Source organism: Rhipicephalus microplus, chromosome 1 (genome assembly GCF_043290135.1).
Source record: "Rhipicephalus microplus isolate Deutch F79 chromosome 1, USDA_Rmic, whole genome shotgun sequence".
Classification (NCBI taxonomy): domain Eukaryota; kingdom Metazoa; phylum Arthropoda; class Arachnida; order Ixodida; family Ixodidae; genus Rhipicephalus; species Rhipicephalus microplus.
In genome coordinates, this window is record NC_134700.1 from 261,360,223 (window position 1) to 261,384,051 (window position 23,829).

Genomic DNA, 23,829 nt, shown 5'->3' on the forward strand with positions numbered 1-23,829 from the left:
TCAAGAACTAACAAGAGGTGGCTATATACGATTACTACGGGACGCTCAGCCAAAGCCTTAAGAAGCTTCGCTCCCGGAAAATTCTCCTGAGTGATCGTGGCAAAGTGTTTCTCTTTTCTTTTGTCGACCAAGTTTTGCGCGCCTCCAACAATATATTCATGGTAACTTCATAACTTCATGTTCGTGTGCATTTTCACGCACAATGGGTACCGGTTCGACCTCGTGACCTTATGAACCTCTTCTGCATATTTTTTTCTCGTGTATGCTTTGCGAACTCAGATAAACTCTTACTACGTACAATTACGCTGCCTCGAAACTCAGTTCTTCGCTAATACCTTTTTTTGCAACACAGGTATAACCACAATGGTGACCCAAGCAGAACCCAGCGTAACGCCCCATGCTGAACCACTGTTCGCGGAGCCGATACAGAACATAACGGTGCCTGTTGGCCGAAAGGTGACCCTGTCTTGCGTCGTCGACAACCTCAACAACTACAGGGTGAGTTATCTCCTTGGTGGCGCGCTCATCCCAACATTTCGAACGTACAGGTCAATTTACGAATGGAAGGTCGAGAAGCAGGAACGAAGCTGTGCACCGTCCGCCTCAGCGAAACAGTGGCTATAGTGTACTCGGATGCTGACTCGAAGACCGTGGTTTCGATCCCAGCTGCGGCGCTCACATTTCGATGGAGGTGAAGTGGCACTGTCCCATGTACTGTGCGATGTCGGGGCGCGTTAAAAAAAACAGCAATAGGTCAAAATCCGGAGCCCTCCACTACGCGTTTCTCATAATCTTATGGTGGTTTCCGGATGTAAAACCCCATATATTATTTTATACTATGAAGTTCTATAGAGGGGTCTACTTAAGACAAGCATCACGCACAGTTTGTTGCGAGGATAACATTGAAATAACGCGCAACCGTACAGTTAGAACTACATAGGTTCGTCTCTGTGGTGTCTGACAGCCGCGCTTTTATTTAAAAAATGTAGCGCTGTGCAATTTCAGCGTTGTGTAATGTTGAACGTATTAAATTTTGTTTAACGCGATTTGAAAAAGCTAGGATGACAATGTCCTACTTATCCTTTGTTAATTTGCTTATTGCATAATGCACAAGATGGCAGCTACATGTCTTATTAATCTTCAGTATCTCTTCATTTTGCAACGTAATTTGCTTTGAGCCTAATCCAGCCATCTATTTCACTAAACTTTACTGTAGTGAGCTGAACCAGCAAAATAACGGTTCGCCCCTTTTGTCAAGCCACATCTTAAGTGTGCCTGAGAAATTGCGGTAATCTCCCTTACGCTGAGCACAATCCTGACATTTAGCATATACGCCCCATATTTTTCACGCGTTTTTGTTGCTAACTTCTCCAACAAGCCAAGCTGATTAAGCCAGCCAGAATTTTGTTGCTGCAAACCCACGCCCACTAAGATATCTGAATTTACAAACAACGCAAACAGCGTACGGTTTTACGGCGTGATCGCTTTGAAGCAGCAGAGGGAAATTCTCAAGGAGAGCCACGGTGACTGTTATGCGAGCCGAAGGAACCTCGCATAAAAGTAAGACCTCTTTATCTTATCGGGAGGGCACACTTGAAGTAATCACTCGGCGTTTTCCGTGAGATTAGTGTGTTCCTTATATCTCCACAGAGTGGACAATGAGGCAGAGGCTTACCATCTCGTACGAGCTTCCAGCGACAATAGATGAACGCCATGCGTGCGCCACAGTACGCGCGACCACGAAGCGCTCAACGCGCGATAAAAGCAGACCCGCTTCGCGCACCTAATTCAGCTGTCTATGGCAACATCATCGCCTGCTGACACCCTGACTGAGAAACGGGATGCGTCTTGTTTGCGCACACAACATACGCTAAGCGGCTTACCGGCGATCACAAAAGCTATGGCTTGCGAACGGAAGCTCCCACGCACGAAGCTCTGATCAGCATAAGCGGTGCGACGCGCGCGACTGAAAGCATTGCTTTTAAGCTCTTTATCACCCTCGTGTGGATGGCGTTAGAACCAGACTATAGCTGTCGCTCTCGGATTCCACTGTCGTTTTTTCTTAATCGGATAAAAACTTTAGTTAACGCGACATTCGAGAGATAGTCGCTGCAGTCGTGTGCGCTCATTGCTGTCGGCACCCGTTTATGACGTGCGGGGCACAAATGAATGAAACCGTTGTATTACAGAAGGACACTCCTCCGACTGTGTCGGGCATATTACATCACACCGCGAATGCGCGAAGTTTCAGTGCAAACGAGAAAACTGCAGAGGTGAAAGAGACGTAGACGTGGGGTCACGATTAGTTGCTGTGCTTGACGTTTTCATCCATGTTACGGTAAAAAAAAAAGCTCTTTCGCTCTTTTTTTTCTTTTTGCTTATCTTTCCTCACTCGTTAACCTGTAGAAACTGAGCGAAAAATTCGGCAGATCTCACGTACCTTGGGAATCATTCTTACGTGAAGCATGCGCCTGCAAGCTGACTGTGTTGTAATTTTTTATCAGGCAAAACGTTACGAAGTTGCGCTAAAGATATGTACATATTCACGCACTGACATACGTTAAACATACGCATATGTTTTATATTACCAGTTGTTCACAGTTGCATAATGATGCCAACAGCACCATGGATATTAGCAACACCATAAGCGATAAGCTGATATAAAGCGCTGCTGCTCGCGAGGATCGTAGCCCTGGACACTGCTTCATAAGTAAGCTTAAGCGCATGACACCTGACTACAATTGATATTTACCCGACGTTATTGCTGTATCGCAAAAGTACATATGTAATGTTTATAAAATTTGAAAGCCAGCACTGCAGCCACTGACGTTTCACGAACATTAGGGTCTGTTTCAAAAGTAGTTCCGAGACTTGGCGCGGCTCTGTGGTAGAATATTTGTTTACCACGCAGAATGTTGGGCTTCGATTCCTGCTAGGACCCCGACATTCAGTCTTTGCATTCATCGAGTCAATGTTACCAATGTCAGATTTCTTCTTAACGCTCGCGCAGTGAAGTTACCCATGTCATTTGGTGCAGAAGACTGAGGCGCGAAAAACATAACGTGAAGAATGATGAGCAGGAGAGAAGACATAACAGCGCCAACTACCAACTGTTTAATGACCGTCGAGGAAACGCACTGGAAAGAAGACAAAACCGCACATGCGTGCACAGCCAACAAACATCGCACAGCGTCATGAACAAGGCACTAAAATATCTGTCTTCTCTCCTGCTCATCATTCTTAACGTTATGTTTTTTGCGCCTCAGTCTTCTGCACCAAGTATGCACCAACTAGCCCAAAAACAAGTCCTTTTGGATTACCCATGCCAGTTCTCACTGCTCATGTTTAAATATGAACTGTCAATCACCTGTAGCATATACCCGCATAGCTGAGGCAGCGGCCGAACTGCCGGAGGAAACAACGGTGGCTCGTTTTCGCCGAACGGGGGAAAGGGAGGAGTCAACATCTGGAAGCAGTTTCAGCAGCCGATCCATTGCGGGTTCGGAGCGCTCGTAACACAGGGGTGCTTGGAACACAACACTTTCTTTTTATACCTCAGTGTATTTATTTCCTTTATTTATATCTGCTTTCAAGTTCCTCTTCCTTTCTGCCGCTTTATTTCTTTGTTTTTTTCCCTCCCTTTCCGACCTCTGCCTGCTTATGAAGCATCATCATGTGCTGAAACACCCCCTTTCTCAATTTCACGCCTCGTAATAGATCAGTAAACAAAGCTGCAGCATCAGGTGGGCTAGTGGCACTTGTATTACTATTGTAATACTTGTATAGAACGAAACACAAAACATAGAAAGAAACTAGTGCTTGTGGGACTATTCAGGGGCCGTCACTTCAGCTGCCTTACGTGATCACTCTGAAGTCAGGTAGTTCATGACATATATAGGATCGGTGTAGAAAAGCATGTTCTGTCAAAGGGCATCTACCCGCAACTGGCGGCGACCTTGGTAGCCCACATGCACTCCACGACACCTGTCGTGTAGTGATATGCTGGACGCTGCCAGATTCCGCCATCTAGTCAAAACTCTGTTACGGCTGCATTTAAAGGCAATCAGATCAGCCGTCGCAGCCTTGTGGGCCAAGCGTAATGCCGAGCTCCTTCTCAAGTTCTTGCTATCGCCCCATTACACGTCTGGATACTTCGTTGCGCAAACCGTACCGAATGATTAGAAACCAGCGAGATAATCTTAGAAACTTCCGACGCAATTACGAGTTTCCGTTTCGTGGCCACAAGTTCGGCCAAATAAAGAGAAAACGCTGACTGCTGCCTTTTTCAAAGTCATGATCACGTGACAATATTTGACCAATGGAGGAATATGAAAACGTAGTGGCATTAGACAACGTCCAGTTCAAATCCCGGCTGCGGCGGCTGCATTTCCGATGGAGGCGGAAATGTTGTAGGCCCGTGTGCTCAGATTTGGGTGCACGTTAAAGAACCCCAGGTGGTCGAAATTTCCGGAGCCCCCTCACTACGGCGTCTCTCATAATCATATAGTGGTTTTGGGACGTTAAACCCCACATATCAATCAATTAGACAACGTCCAGGACAGCATGACCGGGTCTGAGCTGGACAATACGGTCCCCATACTGCCCTGTAACAAACCTAAAAAAAACCTCGAACCGGAAGTCACGCCAGGGGTGCGCAGAAATTCGCAGGATTCACCGAGTTCTGGGTGAACAGAATTTCAAAAAATGAGGTATGAATGAACGAACCAGCTAGCGTTATCAGTGAAATTACAGAATTGGATAACAAACAAACAAAACGTACAAGATTATCAAGGTATCGTGAAGGGTAAAGCGGCGGCGAGATTACTTCTAGAAAACCGACACCGGCGTTTGGAAGCGCGCACTGATGGATGGGAAGGTGCTGCATTATCTTTTTTTTCTCTTTTTTATTTTTCTATCAATCTTCCAACGCTCTTCGTTTCGCGGCCCGGAAACGACGAGATCCATAAATGCGAGACGCGTATCTACGAATTGCCGAGAGACCTGCGCGTCCGTGTTGACGAAGACAAATGCGACGTTGCAAGCGCGCCGACGCGCGCCACGAAATATGTGCTTCGTTACTCGCACGTGTGTTTGGGTATGAGAAAGTAAGAGGGCTGGGTGCAGCTACACATTTTGTGCACGCGCGTACGCGCATGTGCGCTGGATGCGTGCCCACGCACGACGCGCGTGTGTTTGTATAAGCGTGCCAGAAGAGTAAGTTTCGCATTTAGCGCGTGTGCGTGAGTGTGAACGCGATGTGCGCCCACGCAGGAGGCACGGAAAGCCCGAGACGTAAATCTGAGTGCCGCGCCAAGGAATCGAAATTCATACCAGCCCTTCGCTCCAAAGGTATAGCGAGACGTGGATTTGCGAGGTCTGCCAATAGTGCAGACTAATTGAGCAGTGTAGAAAGCCAGATAGATGACGATCTTACTCTGCGTCCACCTGATGATTGATTGATTTGTGGGGTTTAACGTCCCAAAACCACCACTTGATTATGAGAGACGCCGTAGTGGAGGGCTCCAGAAATTTTGACCACCTGGGGTTCTTTAACGTGCACCCAAATCTGAGCACACGGGCCTACAACATTTCCGCCTCCATCGGAAATGCAGCCGCCGCAGCCGGGATTCGAACCCGCGACCTGCGGGTCAGCAGCCGAGTACCTTAGCCACTAGACCACCGCGGCGGGGCACGCGTCCACCTGAAACTTTACATGCAACGTACAATACAGCCTCACTTAAAAGCCCCTCATAGCTCATCGATTCCACTGCAAAAGTTTTTGCTTTACGAACTGTTATACAGCGGTGAAAATAGACCTGACGTCGCATGAAAAGAGGCGATTCTTGTGACTTGAGTCCATCGGATCCAGAGCTTGCCGTAGTGTCGATTCAGCTTTCCGTCGAGAATGAAGTATAGGGTACATACCGAGGCACGCAACGCTGCAATCTCTCTGACGCGGAGTGTGACCTGGCTCTTGGCGCGTGAAATGGTGTCGCCAGCACGGAGACCAAAGCCCTCGCTTCGATGGATGCGATTTGTAAACAACTATCGGGCGTGCCACTGAGAAAGAACAGCTGCGTATTTCATCTCCCACAGACTCGCTGCACGCTACCCCTGGGACAAAAAAAAAAAAGGGGGGGGGGGGGGCTGCGTAGTTCACGAAAGGCACTTTGTTGATTTAACGCGAGGACAAACCAGTCGCACTGTGATGCAAAAAAAAAAAAAAACTGAGAAGCTTTGGTTTCAAGCAATCGTCGAGTGCTGTAGACTAATAATGATGGCGTGTGGGGAATCGTCGCGTAGACATTGTAATATAAAAATTTAGCACCAATATCTATTGCTTTGTTACTGAAAAGAAAAAGTTTTAAGAGCAGCAAAATTTAAAACCCTGCATGAAAAAGTATATTACACGTAAAAAACTCTTAATTGTCGCCCGCGCACGCGCGCGTGCGCGCGCGCGTGTGTGTGTGTGTGTGTGTGTGTGTGTGTGTGTGTTTGTGTGTGTCTGTGTGTGTGCGTGTGTGTGCGTGTGTGTGTGTTTGTGTGTGTCTGTGTGTGTGCGTGTGTGTGTGTGTGTGCGTGTGTGCGTGTGTGTGTGTGAGTGTGTGCGTGCGTGTGTGCGTGCGCGTGTGTGTGTGTGTGCGTGCGTGCGTGCGTGTGTGTGTGTGTGTGCGTGTGTGTGTGTGTGTGTGTGTGTGTGTGTGTGTGTGTGTGTGTGTGTGTGTGTGTGTGTGTGTGTGTGTGTGTGTGTGTGTGTGTGTGTGTGTGTGTGTGTGTGTGTGTGTGTGTGTGTGTGTGTGTGTGTGTGTTTAATCGGAGGTAGCGCTGAGCTTGTATGGAAGTCGACAGCATCACAATACCAACTGCTTATGTGCTGCGTGTTAATGATGGTTCGTTATTATGTGTTAAGGTATATGCGTATCGGTTAGCTATTTTTGCTTGAGATTCAGAGCTCAAGAGAGGAAAATTGTGGTGTACCGACAAACCATTATTGCCCGTATGAGACGAAAGCCAACTGCTGTCGTCACGGATTCGTCACGAACGTGCGAAGTGACTTAATCTGGAGCGCGACCTCGGCAGCTCGCGCCTCGCAGACAAGCGCACAGCGAGATGCGCCGTTACGCCACGGCGATTTTCTCGACTCTCTCGCAATGCCGCGAAATATATAGCACGTATAAATTTAAGAGGCGCGCTCGTCTCTTCAAACTGAAACTTTATGGCACCAGATAACAGATCACGTGTTTCTGCCCCACCCGGCCCGAACATTCTCGGACTTGGACGTGGAAAAACAAGACGGCATAAATCTCACCTCGCCCCTCGGGGCACATCCTTAGAGGCAACCTGCGTGGCTCCAAAGTGTTGTAATAATGGACCGACGCTCGCTCGAAGACGCCCGCCGCCGTATTCGACGCGAAGACGCGACTAGAGAGGAAAAGATGATGAAGAAGAAAATGGCTGTCAGTCGTTTTTTACAATCAAGCATTGAAGCAATGTCCTCCGTGCTCAACTTGTTTTTAAGCGTGGAATTCTCTTCATTTTATCTGCCGCTTCTCTTTCTTCTTTTGTGTCTCGCGCGGCCGGTTGTGTCTCCGCCATTCCCCTCTCTCTCTCTTTCGTCAGAAGGAGAGAGAGAGGAGGGCCACGAGCGAGAACTCGGCTGACGTGCACACGCGCCGCTCGTAATATATGTGGGCATTTGCCCGAGATCGTTTTTCAAAAACCTGGTATCCTCCGCTCTTTGACGGTTGTTGATCCCACGAGAAAACTGAGCGGGCGCCTCGTCTCTGAGTGAGGAGCGTGATATGCATAGTGTATATGAGTAGCCGGGGCCCGGGCACGTCACTGGTAACAGAGTAAGCACTCCGCCCTTGTTTCGCCTTGTTCTGTCAATATTTATGTCCAATCAATCGTTCCTGTTTTTTTTTTTAACAGTGTTTGTGCCCTCTTCTATTTTGCTTTAGCCCTCCCCGAGCGAAATTTACGGTCAACGTTCAGCCAAGAATGTGTGAATCGAAGCAAATTTTGACAAACTCGGTTCCAGTGTCTGTATAAACAGGACGTTGTCAGTATGCAGCCTGGGTGAACGCCTTTTCGCGCCATACGCTACCAGTTTAGTTGCGTTGCACTATTTATATTACCAACATGGCTTCCTTTTTTGGCTGTACACGAAGTTTTGTTGCCTACTACAGCAACCTTAGCATTCGCGAAGCATGTACGGCGTATTGCGATGTCATTTACGTCATTCAGAGCGGCGCGTAAAAGTAGTCACTAGTTAGGTAACGTTAACTAACTGAATTACGCAAACTGCTTTGTTCTAAACTGTCCGTAAAAAATCCCGCATATCACACTTGATTGCGCTTTGTAGAATATCTTTAACTTATATAGAATGAGTACTCCTTCATTTTGGAAACAGCAGGAATGTTGAGAGTGCTCCTTGATCGGCTCCTTGATCAGAGTTTTGATAATAAAATGTTAACAACACAGCAAGCAATAGCTTCATTGTCGGCGGATTCTCTCCTTGTAGTGAAAACTGTTCAATGGCGCTATTCGAAGCATACAGAAAAAATAATTGCTGGTTACAGACATATGCCTCTTTTTTTTATGTGATGTCTGCTGGTGCATAACTCAGTATGAACAATCTTTCGGCGGCTATATTTTGAAGGAATATTCTTAAACCTCATCAAACAAATGCACGCTCTAAGACTTACTAATTTGCTCTTTACAACTCCTATTTCACCACCTCTTTGCAGGGTACCAAACCGGTTACTTTTACCAGGTTTACCCCCAGCGTTTTCTTTTCATCTATTTTTCTCCGTTTATTTTGTTTCTTTGTCGTTATGAAAAATACTAGGCACCACGAAATTGTAGAAAACTTTCAATCACTCTAATTATGTACGGTAATTTAGGTGATTCTGTACCTAAATCTTACTTCGCAGTACGCGAGTAACTACTGCAAAGTAATATTGAGTCATTTTAATGTTGACAGAAGGTATTGAATTTGAAACAATATTTCGTCTTGACAGTTGTAAGCCAATCTTGCGTCGCTATTCCCTTCTCAAACTACAATGCATAGCATGCCTCTAACTTGTACTGTGACCTCAAGCAAACTTTCTGCACACCATATATGAGATGATGCTCGGCACTCTATAGCATGCAGCCAGGAATGAACGTAAACGATTGATAATTACCGGACAGTGATTATACCTCGCCGCGCAGAATTATTTTCTCTCTCTACAGTGGCACACGGTGAGCGTGCAAAAAATAAAAACGGCCACAACTGAACATATGCAGTTATCTAAAAACGGTAATCATCCTAACAATCACTTCAAAGAGAGATGCTTATATGTACTGGCCACGTGGACGAGAAGATTCTTGAATTTCTCCCGTTCATCCCTCCACTCCAGGCAAAAGTGATTGATTGATTGATTGATTGATTGATTGATTGATTGATTGATTGATTGATTGATTGATTGATTGATTGATTGATTGATTGATTGATTGATATGTGGGGTTTAACGTCCCAAAACCACCATATGATTATGAAAGACGTCGTAGTGGAGGGCTCCGGAAATTTTGGCCACCTGGGGTTCTTTAACGTGCGCTCAAGTCTAAGCGCATGGGCCTACAGCATTTACGCCTCCATCGCAAATGCAGCCGCCACAGCCGGGATTCGATCCCGCGACCTCCTGCAGGTCAGCAGCCGAGTACCTTAGCCACTAGACCACCACGGCGGGGCATCCAGGCAAAATTGAAAAAGCATTCATGTCATTACGATCGTCACCGCGTCAACGTTCTCTTTTGCCTTATAGTTTATTCTCCTCTTCGAGGCGGGAAAAACTGTTCACCCACTGGTCAAACAAAAGTACGAACCGCTATATCATAATTGTTCGTACGCGCTACTGCTTCACGCCTTACAATGCGGAATCGTCGACTGCGCAGGTGGCCTGGATGTACGTGGAGAAGTTCACGCTGTTGACACTGGCGAAGAGCGTGATCACGCACAACTCCCGCTTCAAGGTGACCCACAACGGCCACCGCACGTGGCACTTGCACATTCACCGCGTCCAGGAGAGGGACCGGGGAGCGTACATGTGCCAGATCAACACATCGCCCATGAAGTCCCAGGTCGGATACCTCAACGTCGTTGGTAAATATGCGCGTATTATATATAAACACGCTTCTGTTTACTGCTGTCCAAGAAGTGGTGGACGTGTACTTCTCAGTGACGCGATATCCGCACCTCTCACCCTGTCTGTCAGAAGCAGCAGTCATTTTTTTAGCAGTGTTAGCATCCTATTACTTGTTACTGAATGAATGAATGAATGAATAGACTATATTTAAAGTCCGGCAGTTTTACCGGTCGAGGTGAAGGAAGAGGGGATTAACCCCTGTCCCTTCCCACTCTCCCTTGATCATGATGGCGGTGCCTCAGGTGACCGCTCGAAGTCCTTGCACCCGGGCGCCATCCTCGGCTTGCCGGACGGCCCGAAGCTAGTCGGCCAGCTCGTCGCTTGTGAGTGCCGCCTCCCAGCGGCAGCGCAGCTGACGCCGCTGATTGGCAACAGTGAGCCACAAAGTTTTAAAACACGGTTTAATTTTTTACCATGCAGTTCTGAAACGTCATAACTCATTTGGAACCGCTTCTTATTCTGAAAATTTAGTCGCATTTGCAGCTCAAATAGACCGTAAAGGGGAATGCGCACCGTATTCCTAACGTTTTTGTCCTTGTGACCCCCTTTCATATATTTCCTGTTGCAAAACAGTTAATTGATCTACTTTTTTTTTCAACCTTTCCCAGGTGTTAACAATGTAGTGACATCTATTCCAGAGCTTTTTTTCTCGTTGGCTGAAGCCTACTTAGTAAAGAACCCGTAGTTGCCGTTCTAGATGAAACATCAGACCACAAGTTTATAATACTGACGCTCAATCTTGGCCATGAGCCCAAAGAACGAAACGAAGTGCGAGTTGTCCCTGTTTCTGCACTTGCAAATGACGTCATCATTATGGATGCACTTAACGAACCATTTTCGAACTTCTTTTCTTTCTATCGATCAGGTGGCTGAATATGTTGAGTAGTTGTGGACATTTTTCAAAAATCTCGTCTTAAGTGCACCAAAAAATTTTCACCTATAAAAAGAAAATGCATAAAGATTTCAAAGCCCTGGCTTACTAACGAAGTCGTTCGCTTTAACGTGAAGAGCCCCGCCGTGGTGGTCTAGTGGCTAAGGTACTCAGCTGCTGACCCGCAGGTCACGGAATAGAATCCCGGCTGCAGTAGCTGCCTTTTCGACGGAGGCGAAAATGCAGCTGTAGGCCCGTGTTCTGAGATTTCGGTGTACGTCGAAGAACCCCAGATGATCGAAATTTCGTGTGCCCTCTACTTCGGCGTCTCTCGAAATCATATGGTGGTTTTGGGACGTTAAACACCACATATCAATCAATCAATCAATCAATCAAGGATGACAAAAAATAGCATAGTGAATGCCGGCGTACCACCCCAAAATTTTTATTATTAATGCTGTAGTGGGTATAAAGCAAGTGTGCTTACAGCAGTTACCCAATGAGTGTTTCGAAAAGGTTTTGAAAGGCCGCTCTTCTAGCTTTCGCTGTGACTGTGCTGCGCCTTCCGCTCAGGCCAAGCGTTTTTTTTTTTTAACTTGCGAGTGGTATGAGAACAGAATGAGCTTCCCGCAGATCTCGTCGAACGCTTGACCACAGCAGATTTCATTCAGGCGCCTAATGCTCTTTTGTCGAGCCTTAAAGTATAATTTAAATATTTCTTTTTTTTTTGCCAATGTTAACTTGCATGTGTCTACGTAAGTACAATTTTTTTTGTTTTTTCACAATACACAATTTCAGTATCGATAATCTTAAGTTGGACAAAGTACATAAATTATTTATGCGGTGTGCAATATGTATTACTAGCATATCGAAGATAACAGTTATAGTGTAAATAATTACAACGGTGATTATCGTTGTAAGTGTTGGTATTATTGCTGTAAAAAAGTAGTGAAAGGTGTGTAGCATGTCATTATCGCCTATTTTGTGTAGTATGTACGTATTGCATTTTTTTTGTATTACTACTCCTGCTTAAAACCTCTTTAGGTTAGCAGAATATTACAAATAAAATAAACTTTTTTTATGAAAATATGAGTTGCCAAAACTATGATGCAGGAAATTTTCAACGTGTCGTGAATCGCAGTGCCGCCCAAAATCGATAAAAATCTGACAAGTGACAGCACGGAAGTGGCTGAAGGTGGCGAAGTGGCATTGCGCTGCGTGGCAAATGGGACACCGGAACCGGAAATCACGTGGCGGAGAGAGGACGCCCAGTACATCTCACTTGACCCATCCAAGAAAGGTCAGAGACGACTTTCGTAAGGCCAGAATGCCTAGCGATACGCCATGGAAACACTGTGGAGATGCACAACCTTTTTTATGTGCTCCCTGCGGTTTTGACCGGAACTACGAAACTCGTATATATAGCTTTCCTAAAATGCAAATTTCCCCGCCGCGGTGGTCTAGTGGCTACGGTACTCGGCTGCTGACCCGCAGGTCGCGGGATCGTATCCCGGCTGCGGCGGCTGCATTTCCGATGGAGGCGAATAAGCTGTAGGCCCGTGTGCTCAGATTTCTGTGCACGTTAAAGAACCCCAGGTGGTCACAATTTCCGGAGTCCTCCACTGCGGCGTCTCTCATAATCATATGGTGGTTTTGGAACGTACGTTAAACCCCACATATCAATCATCAATGAAATCTGAATTGGACCTGAGGTGCTGGCTGATATACTTTCATTATCCACTGGTTCGAGATTTAAGGCAGTCAAATAGGTCTTAGTAACTTTGTCAGCCAATAACATCTGTCAGGATGATGAAACCGGGAATAAGCGCCAAGTATGAGCCGCTTAATAAACCCCATTGTGCTTCCCATATAGATACACTCTGCTTTGTAGATTCTATTCTTCAGACGCTGTTCGTTTCGGGCCTCGGACACATTGCTGTAGCGGAACGCGCTTAAAAAATATTGAACATATTATATAAATTCGTTGAACTAAGAATGTCGCTGGACCTAATATTTCGACGTGTGCACTTGTCTTCGTCAAGGCAGCAACTGTTGCTTTCGCTTCATTTTACACAGTAATGGCATAGAGAAACATACATAAAGAGCGGATACTCCCGTAGGGCCCTGCGGCCCAGCTAGTGTGCTGCTTTCAGCGCCACGAGTCAGACCCGATAACGTCTCCAGCATAAATAAAATAACAACTTTTCTTTCTTTCTGACGCTGGAATTTGAAACCGTGCCCTCACGCTCCGAAAGCGAGTCTTTACCACTACGCTACACTCCCATGCGTCCTCAAAGGGAATACATGTACAGTCCAACTAAACCACATGAATGTGCCTCTTTGTGCAAAACAAATGCAGAAAGACAACACTTTCTAGTCATACTTTACTGTTTTCTGTTGTAGGGCATTAAATGTCCTCAGCGGCACATGATGTACAGCAGATATGGAAAATTGCACAAATTAATAAAAATTTTTCTTTGCAAAAAATTGATGCCAAACTTGGGTATTCATTGTCCTCCTGAGGAGGCTATTACATCTCAACAAAAAAAAGTAAAATTGAGCACGGGTACGTCATCTAGTGGTTAGTCAGACCCTTTCTTGCTGGGCCGTGATCGGCTCCAGTGGCCACTCTTTATATAGTATGTTTCTCTATGGTAATGGACTAATTTCTGAGCTTCTTGGCTAAGCCGTGACTCTCGGTGCGCGCACTGCGATAATCATATCGTGCGCGCATAGAGTGCGTCTGTATGATTGCACTTCTCGTAACGGTCGTGTACTCCTGTCCGGTTCGCAGCATTGTCGGTGAGAGGCACCTGGCTAAACATAACGAAGGTTTCCCGCCTGCATATGAGTGCCTACTTGTGCATTGCAACCAACGGTGTGCTGCCCTCGGTCAGCAAGCGGATCATCCTTGCAGTCAGCTGTGAGTACGTTAGAAGTCATTTGAAGTCCGTTGCTGTGCATATGAAGAGCCTGAAATTATATTTGCATTTGTAAAGTATATGAGGCTGTTGTGTGGTAGGTGGCGAGGGAATGATATAAGCATATCAAGTCAACACGAAATAAATTTATAACTATGTGCAGAGATCATGTCTACATGTGATGGGCTGACTCTTCCTAACTTGTCTCATAAAGAGGAAGAACGACGGCCCTCTAGAAACAAGTTTGTTCAATTCCCGTAAGGTCATTCATGCAATCTGAATCACACAAACATGCTTTACTCTATAAGCTATTTCGTCAACTTAAGAACTATATTAGCGCCATTTTACATCGCTGTACAGAAAGGATATATATTCAGTGATCGCTAGACTCGATAAAATTAAACAGCGCCATTGAAGGCAACTTCGACCGCGGTGGTTATTCAAACAAACATGTTCGACTCGCAGTAAGGAACGTTCAGTAATAGAAGAAAGTTGAACAAGGACTTCTAGCATACCCCGTTTTAATAAACTATCAATTTAAATACATGCCGATGAAGGCAAATAAACATCCGTTTCTTTCCGTCTTCTGGTCTTCAACCGGAATACCAGCATGTTCTCCAGCGCGTACCAGGCAGTATGTTGTCAAGAGAAACTTTAAAGGGAAAGGTTTCAAACAGCTACGAGCTAGAACACGCATGGCCGCTCCTTTCGCGAGTGCCCTTTCGAAACGCCACGAAGCTGCCTAATCAGTATCACAAGGGTGCTCTAGAGCCAACGACCTTCGTTATCTGAAAACCTCGAGGATGGGAAAATGGGGGCTCTCAATGCAAAGTAGTATTCAAATAAAACAAAACGATGATAAGATCACATTACAAGTTGGTGGCACGGTAGCTTATGTTAGAGGAAAAGGATTAAACTTTACGGTAATCCCTGCTTAATTGGTGGGGGAAATTCCGCAGTGTCTGCAGAACCTCAGAATTATCGTGGTGGCAGTGAAAGTCATTACAAGCCAATGTTACTCGTGCAAGAAGTTAAATTTATCTCGTGGCTCCAGCCTACAATAATGTTATCTCTCAGAAAAACAGCGCCGTCAATCTGCTGAACGTAACACCACTTTGCGCGCTGTGCATCTTTTTTGTTCTGTATATGCGCGAAAGCTTATCCCCCTCCCCCAACCCTTGCATTGTGATTTGTGAAGGATGAACGAAGAACGCTAAGGGATGGCACCATGACCTATCCTATTTACCTGCATACTAAAAGTACGGCTTCTCATTTGTCTAATATTGGCTCAGGCTGGTTAAATGATGAGTAACGTATACGCTAATGTCAAACATGAGCTATACGATATAGCTGGTAATCGCTGATTTCGCCTAATATAGGCTATTCGCTGTGGTAACAACGCTAATTATTCAATCTGAATCAAATCATGCTCTCGCATACGAATAGGCAAAACCCTGAGTTCACTGTGCCTCAAGTTTTATCTTTATTTTATTCGTCGAAGAAGAGACAACCTCCGCACAACTTAAACTGAGTAATTTTCAAGCTAAAGTGCCAACGTTTGCCCTCTGTCGCTCTAGTCGCACCCATGATCTGGATCCCGAATCAGCTGGTCGGTGCGAGCGTCGACTCGGACGTGACCCTGGATTGCAACCTAGAGTCTCACCCAAGATCGGTCACCTACTGGACTCGGGGGGCGGACCGTTTGATACACCAGAACGTCAAGTACTCGGTGGTCACCATGCAGCACACCATGTACAAGGTGCGCATGCAGCTAGTCGTACACAGGCTCAAGCCGGAAGACTACGGAGAGTACCGCTGTGCCGCCAAGAACACTCTCGGCGAGACCAAGGGCACCGTCAACCTCTACGGTGAGCGACGACGATTATCATTAGCTGCTCCTTAACAGAGCTCTCAACGGCCCATTCGGACCAAGTTCTTCGCAATCCAGTCGCAGATTTCTGCCTTTGTAATCCTAGAGACAACCTTTGCGATCATTAAATCGAATCAGCCCACACTGATGTCTTATCATATTTTTCTTTCTTTGTTGTCGCTGTTCTTCTCATTTCACGTTTCTTTTTCACTCCTATAACAACGCAGCTTCATTCCTATTGTTGGTCGTAAAATTTCATGGCGTAAACGCAAAACGCCAGAGTGAAGGGCCTTTAACCACCAACTTGCGCGTCCCTCTGCTAGTACATGCGCTCCCTCCTTGCGTTTTCACGTCGCACGATGACGAGGGGCATTCGTAGAGCGGAGCAGACGAACCAACGAACGTGTTCCCTCTAGACTCATGCTCATGCACAACTGCAATGCCGCAACTGAACTTCGACCTCCGTTTTAGGGGCGCGTTAACAATTGAAGAGAAATGGCATATTTTTCTTTGCAATCAGGCATACAGGATATAACCCGACATTAGTTTCAATAAAGAAAACCACAAGACAAGCATAAAAATCACGTGCTGGATGAAGAGGTACTTATGAACGATGGGAACACACTACCCCGCATATCCGGTAAAGATTAGGTGGCAGCTGTTTTGCGCTTCACACGAGGGCTTCGAATGACGTCAAGCGGCCCTGCATTATCCCCGTATATGTTTCCTGCTCTCGTATATAAAAGTACGGCCCGTATACCAACTCATTGAGTTCAATCCAAGATGGATATGGGTAGACAACGTTAAATTAAACACAAGCTAGGACAGCGTGAACACAATGCTCGACAAAATGAAGAAACTCACCTTACTGAAAATTGCTGCGCAACCAATCACGGTCTACACCAGCGACCACAAAGCGATTATCGCTACCATTACTATTTGGTAATAACAAAACATACACCCCTCCTCCACATCAGCATGTGTGGTGTTTGATACAGTTTCACTGACAATTCACGCTCGCATGGCGGGACGGCAGCGATTTCCTCAAGTTTAGGTTAGTCCCCGCGTATTGGTTATTATTTCATATAGCCATGTGCTCTACACTGTTATCGTGGGCAAGTTCCTATTCACACAGTTCTCCAATTCTGTAAGCTATAGAAATAAAAACGTGGCGGCCAAATATCACATTCCTCAAAGCATGTAAGAGGCGATTATACCACAGTTATTGTATACAATTAAACCTTGTCTACGTTTCTCAACAGAAATACCTGCAAGCTCGGGGCCTACGTACCACTCGACGCTTATCTCAAAAGGACTCCACGCAAAGCTACTTGACAAGGAATGGAATAACTCGCCACATTCCCGCAGCCCTGGTGAGCGAGTCATATGGTGCTTCTCAGAGAGTAGCACACGTCACGAATCGCAATGCACGCGACCCTCGTTTTCTTTTGAGATTCATTCTCCGTATTTAATTTACTCTACGGTACATTTTATGTGCGTGATAGGAGTTTCGAACTCAGTTTTCTCGCGTTTCTATTGTTTGAATATTAATATATTAATGTCGTCTTGCAGGCTCGTCGCGTGACTGGTGGCTCAACTTGTACGGTAACGAGACAGATCCCTGGTCTCCACTTGCGCCTGCTGTGGTGAACCTTGAAGGTGCGCGATCACTTCCGTGTACGTCACAAATTGCAATGCACGTGACCCTCGTTTCTCCTTGAGGTTGATGCTCTGCATTTCATTTATTCTACAGGACACTTATTTTATGTGCGTGGTAGGAGTTTCGCTTCCCCTATTCAACCACTTCTGCTATTCCAAGCGCCTCTAATGTTCTTCCGGGCTACTTCTGTACCACGCAAGCCTAGATTGCACGTCGTTGCTGTCCGCCTTTGCTCCGTATCAAGAGAAATGCATTCTTTTATCCTAATGCCGAGCTTGAATCACGTGAATATTTACCGATTGCGTGAAATTGTTAAATTTATATTCTTAAAAATGTGAAGCATGTAACGTAAGCACGTAAGTTTCCCAGCTGCATTTTGTCTAATAAAAAATTATGCCAATTGGACATTTCACATCTGTAGATGCTCGCAGAGTTCAGCTGAAGTAAACACGCGGACGAAAAGATTTTGCGAAGCACAGCTTCGGAAATACGTGAATAAGGTCACACAAAACAAGTGTTTGTCAGTGTTTCATTAAACAAGCGCAATAATATGAAAATAATCTGTATGTACAAGTAAGGTGGTTAAGACGGAAAGTGTGGCTAGTTTGCACCAAACCTAATTGGACATTGTTACTATAGCGTAGCAGAAGACGGGCTCGAAAATAAAATAAAAAAAAAACATGTGGTCTGGAGTGGCTCCTTGTCTTTTCGTCCTAATCTCATTTTACGATATAGTAATCATCTCTTATTATAGCTTGGAAGGTATTTCAAACCAATTTTGAAGTTTGCTGCTTAAGTGGTTGACTTCATCGTGCTGTTGACACCCTCAAAGGGAACTGTTGGGGACCCACTACTTCCCTCACGTAACCACGCTGCAGCAAGAAATTATACGCGTAAATTGTACACCCTTGCCATTTATTTTACAACATCAGGCTACCGTTATTAGAAGCGCCCAATATAGGCACGAAGTAACGCGATTTCTTGCATGATGCGCTAATTCAGAAAGCACAGTGGTTCGCAAGCACCACACGCTACACTGCTAAACGCAAAGCATTTATTTGCGGACTATCTATCTATCTATCTATCTATCTATCTATCTATCTATCTATCTATCTATCTATCTATCTATCTATCCATCTATCTATCCGCCTGCATCTAGGTGTCCACGTGATCACTTTCTTAACTTAGGGTAGACCAAAATTCGTTTGGGGAAGCAAGAGATTTTCGCAATTATGACTTTCTGGTCATGACATCAATAATCTAAAAATTCCGTCGCATACGACATCGATACTTTTTTGCAGACACATGTGGCACATACCCACACACCACGGGCCGCAGTAGGCGTGTATGCGCCACAAATGTTTCAAATTTTATAGGTACATATAAACGATGAGAAAACCGCCTATGGCCCACGCCCGTCGCCTGGCTGCCCGTTGTGCGCGCACGAACGGGCCGATATGGCACATATACTTTGGCAATGCGAAAGAGATGCCACGAGAAAGGACGACGTCAACTGATGGACCCACCGAAATGGGGCGCCTTACTGAGCGATGGCAAGCCGCCCTTCTCAGCGAGGCCCTCAAAGACCAGGTGTGGGCCGTCCGGCGGGCCAGGGCCGTCGCCGAGGAGCTCAGAAGATGTTCATCGAACGATGTGTCCCTGGCAGCCTAGCCCCGGACACAGCAACAACCGTTGGGCAAATAAAGTTTATTCAACTCAACTCAACATTGGTAATTTTAATTTCAGAACGTTCCGCAAAACTGACATAGCCAGCGGTGACTCGACGAATGCAAATGGTATATTTTATGGTCCCAGCAGGAATCAAACCCAATAATACTGCGTGACAATCAAGTATTGTACCACAGAGCCACGCCAGGTCTCAATACTCCTTTGTAAGAGGACCATATGCAGGCGTAACGTTGGTAAAACGTCGATTGTGGTTGTTGTGCTGCCAATCTAATATTATGATTATGTATGCACTGCAATGATACAGGCGTCATCTCGGATTGGCGTAGATTCTATTTAAACGTCACCCACTGAAGTTGGTCTATGTAAACTATCCAGGGCCAGGGGCGAATCTAGCGACTCATTTTAGGGGGTGACGGTTGCCTGAAGTTACAGAAGTAACACCAAATTGGGGGGGGGGGGGGGGTCCTGATTTTGTTTTGTTTTTAGTAGCATGAAAACCCTGTCATAGCCGAAATACTGTTAATATGTGATCACAGTAGTTCCACTCAATTGTTCTAATTGGTGAAATTAGTGATAGTACATGGATGAAAAGCACTGAAGAGAGGGGGGTGCCGACACAGGGGGTTGGGGGAGACGCGATCACCCCTACCACCCTCCCTCTGGATTTGCCTGTACCCAGGGCTGCCATCCTCGCAAGCACAAGCGCAACATTTCATATTACTCTTTCTGGTATTGGTAATACCCATGTTGCTCTTGACGTCGTTACGCAACAGCAAACAACTGGTTATGTAAGCATATGCGACTTTTCAACATATATGTCTGTATGTACAACATTTCTACATATGTTTAACATCATTTTATTTTAAACAACCCCAGGTGGTCAAAATTTCCGGAGCCCTCCACTACGGCGTCTCTCATAATCATATGGTGGCTTTGGGACGTTAAACCCTACAAATCAATCAATCAATCATCAATTTTTTAACAATTCGCTCTACGAAAAAAATATTGTTCATCTTGGAATGTTTGCGCACGCACACGGGGACACAGAAAAGAGTACAAACGGGCGCAAAATATTTCCTCCGTGTCCCCATGCATCCGCGCAAACATTTCAAGATGGGTTTATTCCAACTAGGCCGACTCGCAGTTTTACTTCAAAAAAATTAGGCCACAGTCACCTTCCCTCCGCATGTATTGCATGACAACGATTCACATAGTACGGGGGATCTGCCGAATTTTTTCGCTTAAAAATGCGCACGCACTATCATCCTCGTCTGTGTGATCACGTGTTAAAAAAGTTGATGCAACGCTGGTGTCATATCGCTGATGTTGTTGCACCTCGTTGATATTAAAAACGTCCACGTACAGTGGTCGACATGCGCAAAATAATATTAAAAGTTTGCAAGCGTGTACATTGTAGATTTAGAGCAACATAAATAAATGTCATTGTTGTCATTTAGTTCTAAGGCGTTTATTATAAGCCTTACCTTGTGAGTGAGTTCAACGACGCTTTATCTTAAAAATAAACCAGAAATCTTTCTGGCTCATGATACCTCATGATGTATTTATATATATTTGAATTCGCTTTTGCAGCCACTGCAAACTGCGGTGCATGTCCCAGCACCACAAGCGCAACGCTTCCCGCCAGGCTGCTCGTGAGCTTATTGTCACTGCTAGCAACTGCAGTTTCGTGATCACCGACAGAGAAGCCTTCAAAATGAAGCCTTCATCACACACATCTCACTGCCACGCAAGGCACTCCGGGACACATATCCTGCTGCTGCAAAGACACCTGCCATCTCTGAGTGTTTGTGTGCGGGTGCGTGCGCATGTGATAGACTCCGTGCAAAAGTCTTGGACCCGGTCTCTTTGTCAAACCTTCCAACAAATTCACCACCTATAGTTAACTACATCCGCTTCAATGTTTTCTACGATCTCGCGGTCACAAGCTCACCAACGTTCATCAGATCTGTGAACACCAAGACTTTCCTAGGCGTTCAATGAATCCGCCATTACTGGTACATGGCACATATCATTGCGTGTTCTGAATCAATTTTCCTTTAACTAAGATCAATCTGTTGAATCACTGCAGCGCATCAAGCTATCCAAAGCATTTCCTTTGTGTACTGTCATTACATGTGTTACATTACATATGTTGCATGTGTTCTGTCATTACATGCACGCCATGAACAATTCATGCTAGACATTCACGCAGAGCACTATGAAAAGAGGCATAAAGCTACCATCCACTGGTCCTTCGTTTTCCTTTTTTTATTGCCATTGTGCTGTTTCCTGGCCCTTTGTTATCAAAACGTGGGGTAAAAATAAAAGATACAAAGATGAAACTGCGAAATGATACGATCACAGCCAATGCTAGTAGGCAGCCTCGAAAGCCCAATTTTGTATTGTTTTAACTTGTAGTGCGCGGTAGAAACGGAGGGATTCGGAAAACAGTCTGGTTCATCTGAGAGCAAATCAGCTTTTCTCATAAACAGTGTCCTGTGTTTACTCACAGTTTGGGTGAGTATATTCGAAACACGCTTCACACAAAACCTCGCTCTCGAGTTTTTGCTTGTAAAGCGTGCTTCGTTGCAAACGTATAAGGACCGCAGAAAAGCCAACAGTGCTGTTGACTGGGGGAAATTGAGCGACATCGTCCTTCCCAAGCAAAATGTTGTTAATAATAATAATAATAATAATAATAATAATAATAATAATAATAATAATAATAATAATAATAATAATAATAATAATAACATTTTGCTTGGGAAGGACGAAGTCGCTCAATTTGCCCCAGTCAACAGCAATTATTATTATTATTATTATTATTATTATTATTATTATTATTATTATTATTATTATTATTATTATTATTATTATTATTATTATTATTATTATTATTATTATTATTATTATTATTATTATTATTATTCAGGAAAGTGATACGACCGCTTTTTTTTCTTCGAGTTACGAATAATTCAAGCAAATAAACCTCTCGGCAAGCGAAACTGAGAGCTCAGAAATAAGTACACCTATATCAGACAATATGCACAAAATTTTGAAAACGTCTGACTTGCCATTCTACATGTCTCAAGTCACTTAACAATATTCGTTTTATATACAGCGCCAGAGACACAAACACTGGAACACCCTACATGAAGCTGTTTCACTATTATTCTAACTCGTACACCTCTCTCTACTTTTGTAACAATAATTTGTCGCCAATACGTGTTCTTTGTTTAGTAAAGATATTAGACTGCTAATTTACTTCATTTAGTCAGTCACTGTATCCTTGTGGCTCATATATTGTATGCTCATTAGTTATGCATTGTGCCATTACAAAATTTGAATTATGTTTACTTCACAGTGTCTATCGAAGCTGGAGCCTCATCTTGCTGTTATCGCAGCTGCGTTCTCGTTAACGGGTGTGCATAGCTCACCTTACAAGTCTAGGCATTTTTAACTAAGTGTCTGTAGTGTTTACCTTTAATCGCCGTTACATGTCATACATCCACTGTCGCTAAAACTTAGAAACTGGTATACGAGTTTTATGCCCGAAATTGTTGCCTTGTGCCACAAAAGAGCGGAGACGTGTCCCAGCCGCCTCTTTGGTGCTTTTTCCCACGGCGCTGCCATGAAATTTGGAAAAAATAAATTGCTTGATTGGGATATTCATCTCCATTACAGAAGCGGAGTCTAGTTGACTAACCTACAAACACATCAACATTCGTATTCACTCATAGAAGATACCACTGCCTGTGAGACATGCGAGATGCAGGTATGCCAGAAATTATTTGCGCGTCATTGTCAACGAAGACCTTGGTATGTGTGCGTGTTTTTTTTTTTTCTCCTCCATACTTTTCCCGGTGCGCGGCAAGACGCAGACTTGCAAATGTGACTTCGGCCCTGCGCGTCCGATGTTGTTAATCTGGCTCGGCCTCAGCTGGCGCCGATGATACTCCAGCATTATACAGAGCGACGACCGCAGTGCGCGTGCTTCCAGAATCTAGGCCACATCATTACCAACTAGTTCGGAAGCCACGTGGCACGCAGAGCGAGGTGGAAAGCGCTGACGCCGGGCAACGCCATACTGAAAACTCATTTCAAATGCGTTTCACGGGGTAACACGTGGTATGCTTTAAACTTCGGACAGTCTAATGAGAGTATGAATATCATCTCCTGACTAGACGAAGGAAATCACAAATAACACGCTAAGTTTTAAAATGTCATGCACGTTTTGAAAGCAATATGTCTGTAGGTGACGTCAGTGAGTGACAGGATTTAAGTTCGGAACATAGTCGATGAAACCTCACCTGCGCACCATTCGCAGCGTCTATAGCTACGACACGAACAGCATCTCCGACACATGACTTCACTGCAGACTTTCCGATGCTTCACTCAAGTTTCCCTTTCTTCCTGTTCCAGAACTTCATAACGTGCTTTTTTTCCCTTCAACATCATATATCTTCCTTTCGCAGAACTCACACATTATGGGGTGTTTAGGCTTCATAATTGGTAATAACACGGGACAAAAACAATAACGGGAAGCGACATTACAGGCACTAAAATGAGTTACTTCTTTTAAACGCGTTACGGGCACATCTTACCTGGAATCGACTTCGACCACTTGA

At 45.0% G+C, this 23,829-nt stretch overlaps 1 protein-coding gene across 1 annotated transcript; it reads left to right on the top strand.

Annotated features, from left to right (window-relative positions):
* The first annotated feature begins 381 nt into the window (after positions 1-381).
* On the top strand, positions 382-21,786 carry LOC142769607 (lachesin-like). The gene is made up of 8 exons (XM_075872652.1): positions 382-498; positions 9,940-10,147; positions 12,203-12,361; positions 13,856-13,984; positions 15,560-15,850; positions 17,115-17,225; positions 17,425-17,511; positions 20,792-21,786. Exons 2-8 carry the CDS (start codon positions 9,949-9,951, stop codon positions 20,890-20,892), a joined length of 1,077 nt encoding a protein of 358 aa, XP_075728767.1. The 5' UTR covers positions 382-498; positions 9,940-9,948; the 3' UTR covers positions 20,893-21,786.
* The last annotated feature ends 2,043 nt before the right edge of the window (positions 21,787-23,829 follow it).

Coding starts and splice junctions, on each gene's coding strand:
- LOC142769607 (XM_075872652.1), top strand. CDS start 9,949: ATGTACGTGGAGAAGTTCACGCTGTTGACACTGGCGAAGAGCGTGATC. Junction 10,148..12,202: donor CGGATACCTCAACGTCGTTG/GTAAATATGCGC, acceptor CGTGAATCGCAG/TGCCGCCCAAAATCGATAAA. Junction 12,362..13,855: donor ACTTGACCCATCCAAGAAAG/GTCAGAGACGAC, acceptor TCCGGTTCGCAG/CATTGTCGGTGAGAGGCACC.